The sequence below is a fragment of the Zootoca vivipara genome, chromosome 16 (genome assembly GCF_963506605.1).
Source record: "Zootoca vivipara chromosome 16, rZooViv1.1, whole genome shotgun sequence".
In the NCBI taxonomy this organism is placed as follows: Eukaryota; Metazoa; Chordata; class Lepidosauria; order Squamata; family Lacertidae; genus Zootoca; species Zootoca vivipara.
Window position 1 is genome coordinate 39,898,809 of NC_083291.1, and position 14,010 is coordinate 39,912,818.

The window sequence follows — 14,010 nt, forward strand, 5'->3', positions numbered from 1 at the left end:
GGGCAAACCAAGGCCTGCATTGTTAGAATTTTAGGGTCAGCTAAATTAGAAGTGATTATGGCACCCAGATCTGAGGGCAAGAATTGAAAGCTTAATGTAGATTGAAAGGAGAAGATAGTCTCATTCTCTCTCTCTCTCCCTCTCTCTCTCTCTCTCTCTCTCTCTCTCTGTGCTGTGAAACCACTACACCCCAACTGTTTTACTTCTGGTGGGATTTATTTCCCATTTTGGAGTCCCAGCCAGGAAAAAATAGAATTGAGGTGCAGAAGTGAATAGGGTTAAAAGCCCAGGTTGGCGCAGGGCAGCCTACCCACCTGCTCTTTCTTTATATGGAATTGGTCACAGAGCCAATGTGGGCACACTAGTTTTGCCTCTCATTCTGTAATGGATACCCATTAAAACTGTAACATGTGATTCCATGGAACTTTAAGCTCTTTTTTCTTTTGTGCACCAGGGTCAACAACCCTTCAATTATTGAAGGGCTCATGCTGCTCCCTTGCACTGTTCCTTAAGCCTGTTTCAAGGACACACCTGAGCTGCTCCTAAGATCACCCATGAGTCATGGGAAGCTGCATTGACAGCTATTGCCATTGCCTCCCTCTTGAATGTTCTCTTTTTTGAAATAATAATAATAATAATAATAATAATAATAGGATGGGAAAGCTGACAGGATTGGGATCCAAGTGGGAAATAAGGGGCTTCAACCATTTGTCCCTTACATAGTCCAGTCCCAAACAAGCACCCAAACCTGTCGAAGGCTGGTCCCAGCCACCCCACTTGTACCCCACACATGCTTTTACCTGGAAGACTGTGAGCAAGGCCTGGGGGAAAGTGTCAAAAGTACTGCGCTTGGTCTGGGTCTCATCAAAGTTGAACTTGCCCCCAAAAAGCTGCATGCCCAGCAATGAGAAGATGATGATGAAGAGGAAAAGCAGGAGCAGCAAGGACGCAATGGACTTCATGGAGTTCAGCAAGGAGGCCACGAGGTTGCTCAGCGAGGCCCAGTGCCTGGAAAGCAAGCCAGGGATGGAGAAATGGGTCAAGGGACTTGGGGCACTCCGACTCACAGGTAAGAACCAGCACCACTAGAATAGGGATGGGGAAACTGGCCTCGCTGGCCTCCAACTCTCACCAGGCCCTGCTAGTATGGCCAATAGTCAAGGGACAATGGGAGCTGCACTCCAAGCAGATGTAAATTGATCTTAGCTTCTGAGGGAAGAGGCGAATATAAGTGCAATAAATACATACTGACCACCTGCCTAGGGTTCTATAGTAACATATCTTCAAGTCATAAGGAAATCAACCTGGATTTTCTAGCAGGCAACCACCTTGAATTAAGCTAACCCTGAGTGCATGCCCCAGCCCTAAGCAATGCCACCCAATCACCCATGACTAGGACCACCACCTGACCTGGTGACTTTGAAGATCCGTAAGAGGCGGACACAGCGAAGCACAGAGATTCCAAGAGGTTGCATGATCTCAAACTCTACCAAGACAGTCTCCAGGATTCCACCACATACCACAAAACAATCAAAGCGGTTGAAGAAGCTGACGAAATAGGCCTGCAGTCCCAGGCTGTACATCTTCAACAGCATCTCCATGGTGAACAGCGATAACAGTACTTTGTTAGCATAAGCTGTGGGGAGAAAGGGTAGAGGGTCAACAACAGGTATATGGGGCAGCCTTACGCTCCTAGTCCTCAATGTTAATTAAGTGCCACACAGTACACTGGGTATCAGGCAGACTGGAAGACAGACGCTTTTTCACAGTTTCCATCTGCAAAATGGGAATAATATGATGAAGACTCAAAATGTTTTGAGCTGGATGAAAGTGGCAGGGCAGAGAGGAGTAAATGGAGATCCCTCAGCTCTCCATTTGATCATCTTCTGCACTTCCCTGTTGATCCTTCTCTACATAGTAGCTCACATATACAAGGCACTTTGGAACGGATGGGGATGAGATCAGCTGCCCAAGTATTTTTCAGCAAGCCTACAAGTTCAAAACAAGGGATGGTCAACTGGTAACCTGCAAACTAGACTGACCAAGCAGCTGTAGGACTTATGCATTTCCAAACAATTCATGCATATCAGCTCGAGTATGGGCAATTTCAATATCCTCAGGGACCATCTCATTTGTTCCCCAGATATCAGTCCAGAGGCAGGAAATCCACACAGATGTGCGAGTGGTCATGCTCCATATCAAAGCTGGTGTCGGTTAGGATTCCCAGTTATGAAGCACATGTGCTCAGGGCAGGCAATGCATAGCATACAAACATATGCAGTTACATATTGCATACTTGGTGTGCATAAATCTAAAGAGAGGAATGTAAAGCATCTGAATATCTGTGTTTCTTATGGCTTGGACATGTTTTTCTTTTACTTGCAAATAGAACTGTCAAAGAATGCTCCAACTACCGCACAATTGCACTTATTTCACACACTAGCAAGGTTATGCTCAAAATTCTACAAGGCCGGCTTAGGCAGTATGTGGACCGAGAACTCCCAGAAGCGCAAGCTGGATTTCGAAGGGGTAGAGGAACCAGAGACCAAATTGCAAACATGCGCTGGATTATGGAGAAAGCTAGATGGAAGTTAAACACCTTGAGGATCATGGTTCGGCCACTCCTGCTACAGAGCAAGAACAGTAGATGGCAGTCAATGATTTCTAAACCAGTGTGTGGTTTTGTTTAAGAGAAGAGGAACAACTGAATTTTGTTTTTCCCCCCCAAATCCATAGTTGGGGAAGGTAGGGAACACCCCCCCCTCCAACCTCAGCCAATTGTATATTAAAATTTAATTCAAAACCATGTTCCTGCTTCTCAGTCCTGACCACAATCACTAAGCTACCCTCTTAGGCCACATCCATACTATACATTATCCACTTTAAACAGTCATGGTGCTCCAAAGAATCCTGGGAACTGTAGTTTGTTAAGAGTGCGGAGAGTTGTTAGGCGACCCCTGTCACAGAGGTACGGTACAATTTCCAGAGTGGTTTAACAGTCAATCCCCCTTCCCTGTGAACTCTGGCTGTTTAAAGTGGCATGATACTGCTTTAAATGCATAGTGCAGATGGGCCTTAGAGGCTCTCCCTGCTCTGCGCTAACTCCTGGACAATGCTCCCTTGCTGGCGCTTGTCTACATTCCCTGTGTCTTGCAACCCTACCTTGGATTTGTGTGAGCCAATCGGGCTGATTGTAATGCTCAGAGGCAATTGTGAGAGTGTTGAGAAAGACAAGGATCAGGACCATCCAGTAGAAAGAGACAGATTTGACAGCCAGGCGACATTTCTTCCGGAAGAGACGGTTGGTGCGTCGCACTCGGCGGCTGCAGCAGAAGGAGGATGGGGGGGGGACAGACATCACTGATGAGAGCCAGAGAGCAGGAGAGCACTGGGCAGAGGGGAAGGCAGCTTTCATCCTACTCACCCAAATTTGGTCTTGGAGAGCTTCCCTCTGTGGAAGACAGGAGAAATTCAACAAGAAAATTAAACACAGCTCTCAGTTGCAGTTGAAAGCTGAGTAATCACAAACTGATCAAGGATAGAGGGGCAGCAGTTCTTAGAGGAAGTTCACAGACACTGTCAGCATTTCATATTTCACAGATACCCCAAACCCAAATTAGGGTTGCCAGGTGGCACCCCCCCCCCCGTTTTTTATTTATTGATTTATTTTGCTAGCCTTTATGCTACACCTTTAACTGCAACCAGACAGGCAGAAATGAAGCAGATGGAAAAAGTCTCCCATCATTGCATCTTCATGCCAAGAAAAGATTGCAGGCAAGAACACTAAAAAATAGCCTATCTTTTTCTGTTTCTACTATCAAATAGTAAATATAAACTGTCGCTAGAAGAATCACCTTCTAAAGTTTGCTCAGCTTTACCGCAGTTGCTCAGTTTTATGATCTGGGCTGGAATCTGACCTTCTGGTAACCACTGGGTTAATCCATGGTGCACAGAGGTTAGAGCAATAATCAAGAGTTGGGACAGCCCAACTATTCTGCCCTACCCTAGCAATTATTTTCTCATGTTCAGCTGCCGGGGTGCCCCTACTATGAGGCAAGGGGAGGCACTTGCCTGAGAAAGCATATTTTCCACTGCAAGGGTTCTGCTTTTCTTCCCCTCACCTCCCCCCATCCCTCCCTCCTCCCCGCCAAATTGGCTCCAGCAGAGATCAGGATAACCCCCAGAAGAGTGTACAGGGGGACAAGAGGGCAGATTATTCCACCAGGCAAGCAGGAATGCTTGCACTGACAGAGTAATCTGCTTAGCATTATTTTGAATTCCTCCCAGCGAGATGCAACATATGGGACCCAATCCACTTGGACTTTCTCGTGTGCAAATCCTACTAAAATGATTATAACCTGCTGAAGAGCACTGATAAATTGTGCCGTATTAAGTCACAGGGGTAAAAGGAAGTGGGTCATGTTTAACTTAAGGGCCTAAAAATGCCTTAGGCCGGTTCCAGCCACTGCCACATTCTTGGCAAGACAGACTTGCCCTTCAGTGCTGATTTGGGCACCATTACAAAGCACTCTTGCCTGAAAGGAGAGAACACACTGTGGTAAACAACAAACTGTAGCAACAGGGCCATCTTAACCATATCTGGCGCCCTGGTGCCAAGATCCCTCTGGCGCCCCCCGTGAGTGAGGCGGGCAGGAGGGGCGCGCGGGGAGCTGAGAGGCGCGGAGGAGGCGGCCCCAGGCTTGTGCTCCCTGCGTGCCTCCGGAGAGCGGCCTGAAGCCGCTCAAAAACTGAGAGGCATGGAGGAGGAGGCCCCAGGCTCCTGCTCCCCGCGCGAAGCTCCAGAGGCACACGGGGAGCGCGAGCCTGGGGCCGCCGCGCTGCGCCTCTCAGCTGTTCAGACGGGCCCCGGACCAGCGCTTCCTGGCCTGACTGCACTGGCTGAGAGTTTCTGGGGTCAATTCAAAGTGCTGTTTTTTAACCCACAAAGCTCAGGACCACAATACCTCAAGGACCATCTCTCCCCATATGAAGTGACCCAGCCCCTGCAATCATCACCAGAGGCCTTTCTTTGTGTGCCTCCACAGAAAATCCAGAGGGTGGCAACATGAGAGCAGACCTTTTCTGCAGTGGCTCCCCATTTGTGGAATGCTTTCCCCAGTGTCATCATTATATATCTTTAGGCGCCAGGCAAAGACTCTTTTCCTAGGTCTTTGGTTAATTAAACAATCTATGGCCTTTAAAATTGTTTGTGAGGGGGTACTGTTTTTGTTTGTTACTATGTTATGTAATTTTGTGTTTCTTTTTGTAAACTCCCCTGTGAGTCAACCCCGACCCAAAGAAACTGAAAATGTAACATTACTGTACTAATCCATTCTGCCCTTCCTCCCTTTAACTAAGGAAACTCACAAACTCACAAACACACATCACAGCAATTGTTGTGGTGATGTTCTTCCTCCCCAACATTCTCCGTATTCACTGAGGTGGTTTCACTAGCAGGGAGACTGGCTGGGGAGAGAGAAAAGCAAGTGAGATTTTCAAAAACAGCACAAAGCCCTCTCTGCACCATTTCTTATCATTATCCAGGCCCACTGCCTGGCATTAAAACCACAACACTGACTTCCCTTCGGAGTCATGAATGTGACATTGGTCACAGTCATCATAAGAGTAGGCTGAAAGTTTGAAAAGTTAAAAGTTTTGGCTGAATTAATGAAATAAAGCAAATTGCCTTTTGTTTCCATGGCTACCACCTCTGTTGCAGTGAAAGTGGTGCTGAAATTCCCAGTTGCCATTGGCTGGGGCCACCATTTTGCTTTCCCCATAATACCCTTGTGAGTGATGCATGTCATCATGTGACATTATTCCAAGGGAATTATAGGAAAAACAAAATGGCACCTGCCAACAGTTGTCCACTGGGAGCAGCATAATGCAGACCAGAGGGAGGAGCAAGTCCATCTCTGAGACAAACATCCCACAACATTAGCTCAGCCCAACACAAGAAATTCTTTTTTTTGTGTTCCCAAATGTACTTCTAAGGCTAAATACAAAAACATTTTTTTAAAAAAAGTAAGTAGTAGTTTGAAAAATGCTTCTCTTCCAATGGTGTACACATACTGCCACCTCTTATAAAACAAGTTTTGCAGGTGTTCGAAACAATTCAAAAACCTGCTTACCAAGAGGCAAAAATCAGGAAATGTGTAACCACATCAAGCATTTTCAATCTGCATTCAACTTTCTGGAAGACAAAAACCTGTCTCCAGCTTAAGCATGAAGATGGATGTAATATAAAAAGAAAATACGAATGAAATCAAAGTAGGCTGTGGATGAAGCATAGGTGGGGAATTGGACAGAAATATATGATACATTTTGAATAAATATTTTTCTGCTTAGCTCAGGCATCCCCTCCAGATGTTTTGGCCTACAACTCCCATGATCCCTAGCTAAGAGGACCAGTGGTCAGGGATGATGGGAATTGTAGTCCAAAACATCTGGAGGGCCAAAGTTTGGGGATGCCTGGCTTAGCTCTTAAAGAGAATGAAACATGGCTACTTATGGAAGAAAAGGAGGACATTACTGTGGGTGTCAGTGGAGTGACTGCTGTATCTGAACCATCTCTTCTTCTTCTTCTCCGTCAAGTCTGCCACAGTCACGCCTTCCATAAGCAAGGCAGGGATGAATGACAGGATGGAGGGATGAATGGGAAAGGAAATAATTTAGGGAAAGGAGTAAATGAATGAAGAATAACAAACTGATGTGAGTTACATAACAAAGATGATGGAGAAAAGTGGACATGTTTCTCTCGCTCTCTTCAGATTCCTTCTTCTTATGTCAAGTTGCCAAGAAGCAAAGGCTCCTCCACCCCTGATTTGCACTTCCTATTAATGAAAGCTACAGCGGCAGACTTGCACTTTCCACACTTCAGCTGACACTGTGTTTTCTGGGGATGTACATCCCACTAAGCTCCATCCAAACAAGTGGGTGTGACACAGCCATGGACCTTTATGAAGGTACAATCCGATACCATATTTTTCATCATATTTCAGTGCAAATGTTGAAACTGATCAAAAACTTTATTTTAAAGTAGTGTTGAACAAATTCTTAGTAGTTTACTAAAAAGTGTTTTAGTGCTAATTAACAGATCAGCGGAGAAAAACGGGGCACTAAAATGGTGCTGATTGAAAAGGCAACATGTCATTTTTAATTTTAAAAAAGTAAATTTTCGCTAGAGCACTTTTCCATCATTTATCTATTTATATACCGTAGCTCTGTCTAAAACAGATATAAGGAAACAACAAAGGAGGGGGGATGGAGGCAGTGGTAAGCAGGGGAAACACTTGTGATTATTTTCATTACAGATACCAATGCTATTTTTCTAGGAAAAAAAGTGCTGGAACTCATCATGAATGCCTTCCTTGTTTTCTTATAATGGCAATGGCACCCACCTGAGAGGTGCCGGAACTAAGTTCCTGTGAGTTCTGGCTAAAACAGCCCTGATATATACTTTGCCTTAATTACAACAGGTTCGTGCTTTAAAGCTCTGTGTCTGAGCTCTCTCTCTCTCTCTCTTTCTTGCTCCAGAGCTCTCCCTGTGAAAACCCACTCTTTACTGCTGAATTGGAGTCAACAGCAATCTGCTGAAAACCCGCATCGCTGTTTGTCATGCTTCAGCTTTAAAGAGCAGGTTTTCACAAGGAAGCCTGTGCCTGGAAAGAGCAGGGCTAAAGGTAAGTGTGGATAAGCCCCTAGTTGGAGCACACTGGGACTCCTCAAGTTGCCTCCGTTTCTGAGAGGGTAGTTGGAAACATGCGCGGTGCTAGGGCTTTTTGAGCCCTAAGCAAAACACTTTCATGTCATGACGCACGCACGCCCCAGCACGCCTGCGGAGCTTTGCGTGGGGAGTGGGAGGCTGAGGCCGCCTCAACTGAACAGCTGAGAGGTGCAGCGAGCTGGCCCCAGGCTCACGCTCCCCCTGCACACCTCCGGAGCTTCACGCCCGGAGCGTGAGCTTGGGGCCGCCTTGCTGCGCCTCTCAGCTGTTCAGTTGGGGCGGCCCCAGGCTGCCGCTCCCTGCGCGAAGCTCCGGAGGCACGGGGATCGCTGGGAGCGCAAGCCTGGGGGCGGGGCTGCCTCCTCCCGCTCTCTGCCCCGCTGCAGCCTGCAAGACCCTGCTGATCATGCTGGCTGGCGGGCCCAGCTCGCCCTTCTGCCGCTGTGGCTTCTCTGCCGCTCCCCGCGCACCTCCGGAACTTCTCGCCAGGAGCGCGAGCCTGGGGCCGCCTTGCCCGCCTTTCAGCTGTTCAGAGGAGGCGGCCCCAGGCCCGCGCTCCCCGCGCGCCTCCGGATAGCAGCCTGAGGCAGCACCGGCGGGCGGTGGTGGGCGGCCTGGTCAGCGCCCCCTCCATTTTGGCGCCCTAAGCCGTGGCCTAGTTCGCCTTAATGGAAGCGCCGGGGCTGGTTGGAAATGCAGAAGGGTGAAAGGACCAAGATTCTCCAAATTTGTCCTCAGCTGACTGAATAGGAGACTCATAAATCTCTGTCTACTCACAATGCTGACCTTAGTTGCTCTTACCACTTGCTCAGCGACCCCAAAGTAACTAATGAGGTCCCAATGAACTAATTAACTCAGTGCCAGGGGTTTTACCCTTGGAACTCTCTTCCATTTCCCCTCGCTGCAAATTATAGCCATGGGGAAGGGTACACACAAGTAAAAGCATGCTACTAATTGGCCGATTCTGGGCATTGCTGAAGGAAAGAGCACAACCCTGTATCCCTTCCCTCAGCAAAAGGCAGAGGGAGAAAAATAAAGAGACAGAGGGATTGGCCTGCCCTGCCCTTCTGTTCTGTTCCTGCCATCCAGTCGTGTCCCTGACTGCCAGAGTCCACCTGCTTGCCCCAGTCGGCACACAGCATCTGACTCCCCTCCCTCCTCTCCACAAGAAGGATCCCTTCCCCAGCTGCCAGTTTGCTCAGGTTCTCACTAATCTTGCGTCGCTGCTGCTTGGATTGATTCCTCTCTAATCCCCTCACCCAGAGCTGCCACAAGGCCCAGATGGTAGCATCCAGGCCACTGACTAAACTGCCCCCTCCTTCAGCAGGGCACTGTTCTCGGGCAAAGCAGGGCTAGGAAACTGGCAGCAGGTGGCAGGCGGAGCCCTTACGAGTGTGCTTCTCGTCCGCCTCGTCCCCTTCCTCGTCAGGCTCTATGTCTTCGGCCTGCGTGATCCAATCCAAATAGCCCTTCAGGTCTTCCTCCATCTGCTGCTTCTCCCGTAACTTTTGGAAGTCACCCCGGGCCTTTGCCTTCTCTCGCTCCTTGGAAAATTCTCTGTGGGGAGAAATGGGTCATATTAGCTGAACGCAGGCCAGCTTAGCCATCTGCCGAAAGACACCTACTGGTGCAAAACCCGACTGCCGGTAGCACAGCCTTTGATCCAGCTGGTTGTCATGTGTTTGGCACAGCCGGAAAGCCCTCTGGGTGCTTCAGGGACACAAAGTGCTGAATCAAAACATCAGAAAGCCAGAGCAGGGAACGAGCTCCCACCCACCTCCACAAACACATAATGCAGACACTCCAATGTCAGGATCATCCACACACCAGCTACCCGCAGATCTGGTCACCTCAGCTAGGCAACAGTGTGTCACAGGCAGACAGCGAACAGAAAATACACCACAGATGGTCAACCTGTGACATGGGGTTATGACAGTTTATGGCACTTCTGAACCACTCCTGAAATCTGTAGCACTCCTGGCTACGGCATACGAGAGTCAGGCCTGAATTCTTGCCTGACACGCTAGCTCTGCACTGCTCTGCTCTACAGATCCATAGCTAGAGGCAAAACCATAACAAGGCACAGGGGTGACATAAGAGAGCCCTGCTAGATCAGACCAAAGGCCCATCTAGGGCAGCACTTTGTTCTCACAGAGGCCAACCAGATGCTTATGGAGATTCCACAGCAGGACATGAGCACAACAGCACTTTCCCATTTGTGGATCCCAAACCTGTGAGGTAGATTAGGCTGAGTGACAGTGAATTGCCCAGGTCTCTCCCAGGTCTTAGCCCAACACTCTAACCACCATACCACACAGGGGGTCTCTATTATAACGTCTAATGCTTTGGGCATGGCTTGTGTCACACTCAAGGCTGCCTCAAGACATTTTGGAACCTGCAGTGAACCACAAAATAGTGCCTCCACTCTGGCCAGGAAAGAAGGGGTGAGTGAAAATCTACATCTGGAACAATGGGGAAATAAAGATCTACCGGTATATCAGGAACAAGAGTTGGAAAAGAGCAGCAGCACCTCCTGTTTGCAAAAAGGCTGCAGTAGAGGTAGCACTGGGCGGCGGCAGCCGGGGGGGGGGGGGGGCTTGCCAAGGAGATATTGCTCTCTAAGAAATGTGCTGCAGCTCTTGCTGCTATTGCAGCAGTGGCAACAGTGGGTGATGCTTTCCCTGTGCACACCTGCTAAAAAAATCAGTCACCACTACTATTATGCAGTATGTCAAAGTGCCCTGCAAAGTAGGTAACTCAGCAGAATGGCTCTTCCCTTTGCATGGCATCTGGCATCAGTCATTCTGGCCCTAAATCCACAACCCACTAGCTTCTTCTGCTCCCTTCGCCGGGGTGGAGGCGGGGTACAGCATTGAACATGGGTAGGCAACCTAAGGCCCGTGGGTTGGATGCGGCCCAATTGCCTTCTAAATCCGGCCCACAGATGGTCCGGGAATCAGTGTGTTACATGAGTAGAATGTGCCCTTTTATTTAAAATGCATCTCTGGGTTATTTGTGGGGCAAAGGAATTCGTTCATTCCCCCCCCCCAATATAGTCCGGCCCACCACAAGATCTGAGGGACGGTGGACCGGCCCACGGCTGAAAAAGGTTGCTGACCCCTGGCATAGAACCTGGACCACATCAACTGTCAGCAATCATTGCACACACTAACTTGCATATGCTAGGCTAAAACATACCCTGTTTCCCCTAAAATAAGACATACCCATAAAATAAGCCATAGCAGGATTTCTAAGCATTTGCACAATATAAGCCATACCCTGAAAATAAGACATAGTGCTAGGTGCAGTTCTGGAGGGTGCCAAGGAAGAGGCGAGGCTGGACGCGTAATTAAAAAATAAGACAATAAAGACGGTGTCTTATTTTCGGAGAAACACGGTATCATACCAACTCATGGTTCACATGGTTCACACTAACCATAGTATACTATACAAGAGATGTCATGGTTTGGAAATGGTCTGCTACCATTTCCCATTTTTATCAGTACTCAGGTTTATAACTTCACTCCCATTTCTACTAGGTGTGTCTTTAGAAGTTAAGCAACCATTGTAAACTATGGTTTCTTAATTCAGGTATCACACTAAACCAGGCATCCCCAAACTTTGGCCCTCCAGATGTTTTGGACTACAATTCCCATCATCCCTGACCACTGGTCATGTTAGCTAGGGATCATGGGAGTTGTAGGCCAAAACATCTGGAGGGCTGCAGTTTGGGGATGCCTGCACTAAACCATAGTTAACAAATATACGGTAGTACTGTACAGTACTTCAAACCAAGTTTTCTGATTTTGGTTTGTCCAACAATAGTTTTTCAATTTAGACATCACACAATATCATAATTACATAATTTCTGGTTTTCTTTTATGTCCTTCCTACTTCCTACTTCCTATTTTTGCTTATGCCTCATGTAAACCCATGGAAAAGGATTTGTCCCCTCACACCCCATGTGGGGCTAACATTACCTTAAGCACCCAATGAATGAATCATAACAACTCCATGATTCATGCAAGCAAGTGAAACTACATGCTACCATGAAAAACGAAACATAGAATGACTGCAGCAGTGGGAAGTGGGTGGCGGTGCAGAATCTTTCCCACTAAAATATAACCATTTGATACTGCAAATGAGCAAAATCAATTCAACAGATATTACAAAGTACAAATGCAACCCATGCTACCTTTGGCAGATTCTGGATCTTTCACAGAAGTCACCTCCCCATCTGAATGCTGGTGGAACCATTTTGTGTGAATGGTTACATGCTCTCTATTTGTCCAGCTTTCCAGTTACCACATGTATGTAGGCACAGGAAGCAGTCCCCAAAGGCATCCCATAAATGCACAGGCAAACTGATGCACATGCTGTGCTCACTCCAAATCCAACTTACCCACTCAGCACACCCAAAACCAGATTGAGCACGAAGAAAGAGCCAAAGATGACCAGGCTGACAAAGTAGAGCCAGGGCAGCTCGTGACCCATGGCATCCTGCATCTGGAGTAGAGAGAGGGACAATAAGCAGAAAATTACATGGACTGTGCCATTGGCAGTGCTGCTTCCCTCTCCTACACTAGTGGAGGAAGCTGCCTCACCCAGTAGAGCACATCGGTCCAACCTTCCATGGTGATGCACTGGAAGACAGTCAGCATGGCAAAAAAGAAGTTGTCGAAGTTGGTGATGCCACCATTGGGTCCTTCCCACTTCCCACGGCACTCACTATTGTTCGTCAAGCATTCCCGGCCATGCCCAGAGAAGGCACAAGGTGATGGGTCCTCCTCAGCCTCCAGGTCTGCAAGGGATGCAGAGATTTGGGGGGGGGGGGTGGAAAGGGAGAAGAGTGACAGGTTCATTCTAGTGCTGAACCAAACTATGTTTCACAAACATCTGCATATCTCTCAAAATGTGCCCTGTATTTTCAACACCCCCACCTCCGACTACTTAAACACCCACCCACCAAAAAATCACTTGATAGTTCGATATTCTTTTAACTTTTAAGCATTTAAGCATATCAGTACAAAGCTTTTAAAATCTAGTCATGCATTTATGTTGCTGAAAATGAAACTGGCTATTTGGGTTAGAATCATAGAATTGTATAGTTGGAAGGAATTCTGAGGGTCATCTAGTCCAACCCCCTGCAATGCAGGAATATGCAGGTGGCCCGAATGGGGATCAAACCCATGGCCTTGGCGTTATCAGCAACACACACTATCCAACTGAGCTAAGAGAAGTTCCATGTGTAATAGGGAGTCATTGGCGCACCCCACAATTGCCTAACCTTGACTCCCATAGGTTCAGATCGGGGGTCACAAGCAAGAGACTTCAGCCAGCAGATAGAAGCAAAACAGCGGCCTGTAGGCCTGATGTTTATTGTTGCAAGACTTCCCACCACCACAAAGACGAAGCAGCCAAAAGCCCCGAACAATGGTTACATCAGTTACAGGTAGGTAGCCCTGTTGGCCTGACATAGTTGAAACAAAAAATAAAAAAAATCCTTCCAGTAGCACCTTAGAGACCAACTAAGTTTGTCATAGGTATGAGCTTTCGTGTGCATGCACACGAAAGCTCATACCTATGACAAACTTAAATGCTTACATCAGTTTTTAAAAGTTCCCCATAATACATTTCCAGAAGCATCATCAAGACATCATAGATATGTCACAGAAAAGGTGTGGTCACAGGTAGAACCTGAGATCCAGGAATGCGCCTAGCAATCAAATATAGTCTTTCACAGCACAAACTCCTTGTGAAGGTCTTGCAGACAGACATGACTGTACATCTCAGGGATTATGGTGGGCTCACTAACCCCTCCCCTTATATCTCACTTCCCTGGGTCCTAAATGTCATTGTAACTGAGACTGATACAATTAGTGATTTCTTATGGATTTCTAAAGCTTTCTCATTGAGCCAGTATGTAGATACATTTACCAGTGAATTACTACATTTGGTATTGACACTTTCCCTGTTTTCCTTTGTTGGAGGCCTGGGACTCTGCGGGAAGTCACGGGCACCTTCTGCTTTGAACCCAAAGGAATGAGGTTTTGATAATGTGCAGCGAAGACTCCCTGTTCTTGCCTTGTGGTGAGGCAAGGCTCGGGGTGGGGTGGGGATGTCTCTCAACCATAGCTGCCAAGTCTTCCACTGAAAAATGTGGGATCAGCAGCGATGCGGCACCGGAAGTTGCTTCTATGCATGGCCGGACATGCATAGAAGTGATTTCCGGTGCCATGCTACCCATGTATGGGCACCGGAAATCAGGCGGCTCCAGGACCCAA

General features: G+C 47.7%; 1 protein-coding gene across 1 annotated transcript in view; it reads right to left on the bottom strand.

Moving 5' to 3' along the window:
- CACNA1F (calcium voltage-gated channel subunit alpha1 F) overlaps positions 1-14,010 on the bottom strand; it is a 63,507-nt gene that overhangs the window by 41,746 nt on the left and 7,751 nt on the right. Inside the window, exons 5-13 of the mRNA XM_035140541.2 lie at positions 12,331-12,527; positions 12,129-12,232; positions 9,117-9,283; positions 6,533-6,610; positions 5,376-5,466; positions 3,425-3,451; positions 3,163-3,323; positions 1,411-1,636; positions 801-1,008 (exon numbers count right to left, since the gene is read on the bottom strand). Of these exons, the coding sequence (XP_034996432.2) occupies positions 801-1,008; positions 1,411-1,636; positions 3,163-3,323; positions 3,425-3,451; positions 5,376-5,466; positions 6,533-6,610; positions 9,117-9,283; positions 12,129-12,232; positions 12,331-12,527 (1,259 nt within the window). The remainder of the gene's footprint in view (positions 1-800; positions 1,009-1,410; positions 1,637-3,162; positions 3,324-3,424; positions 3,452-5,375; positions 5,467-6,532; positions 6,611-9,116; positions 9,284-12,128; positions 12,233-12,330; positions 12,528-14,010) is intronic.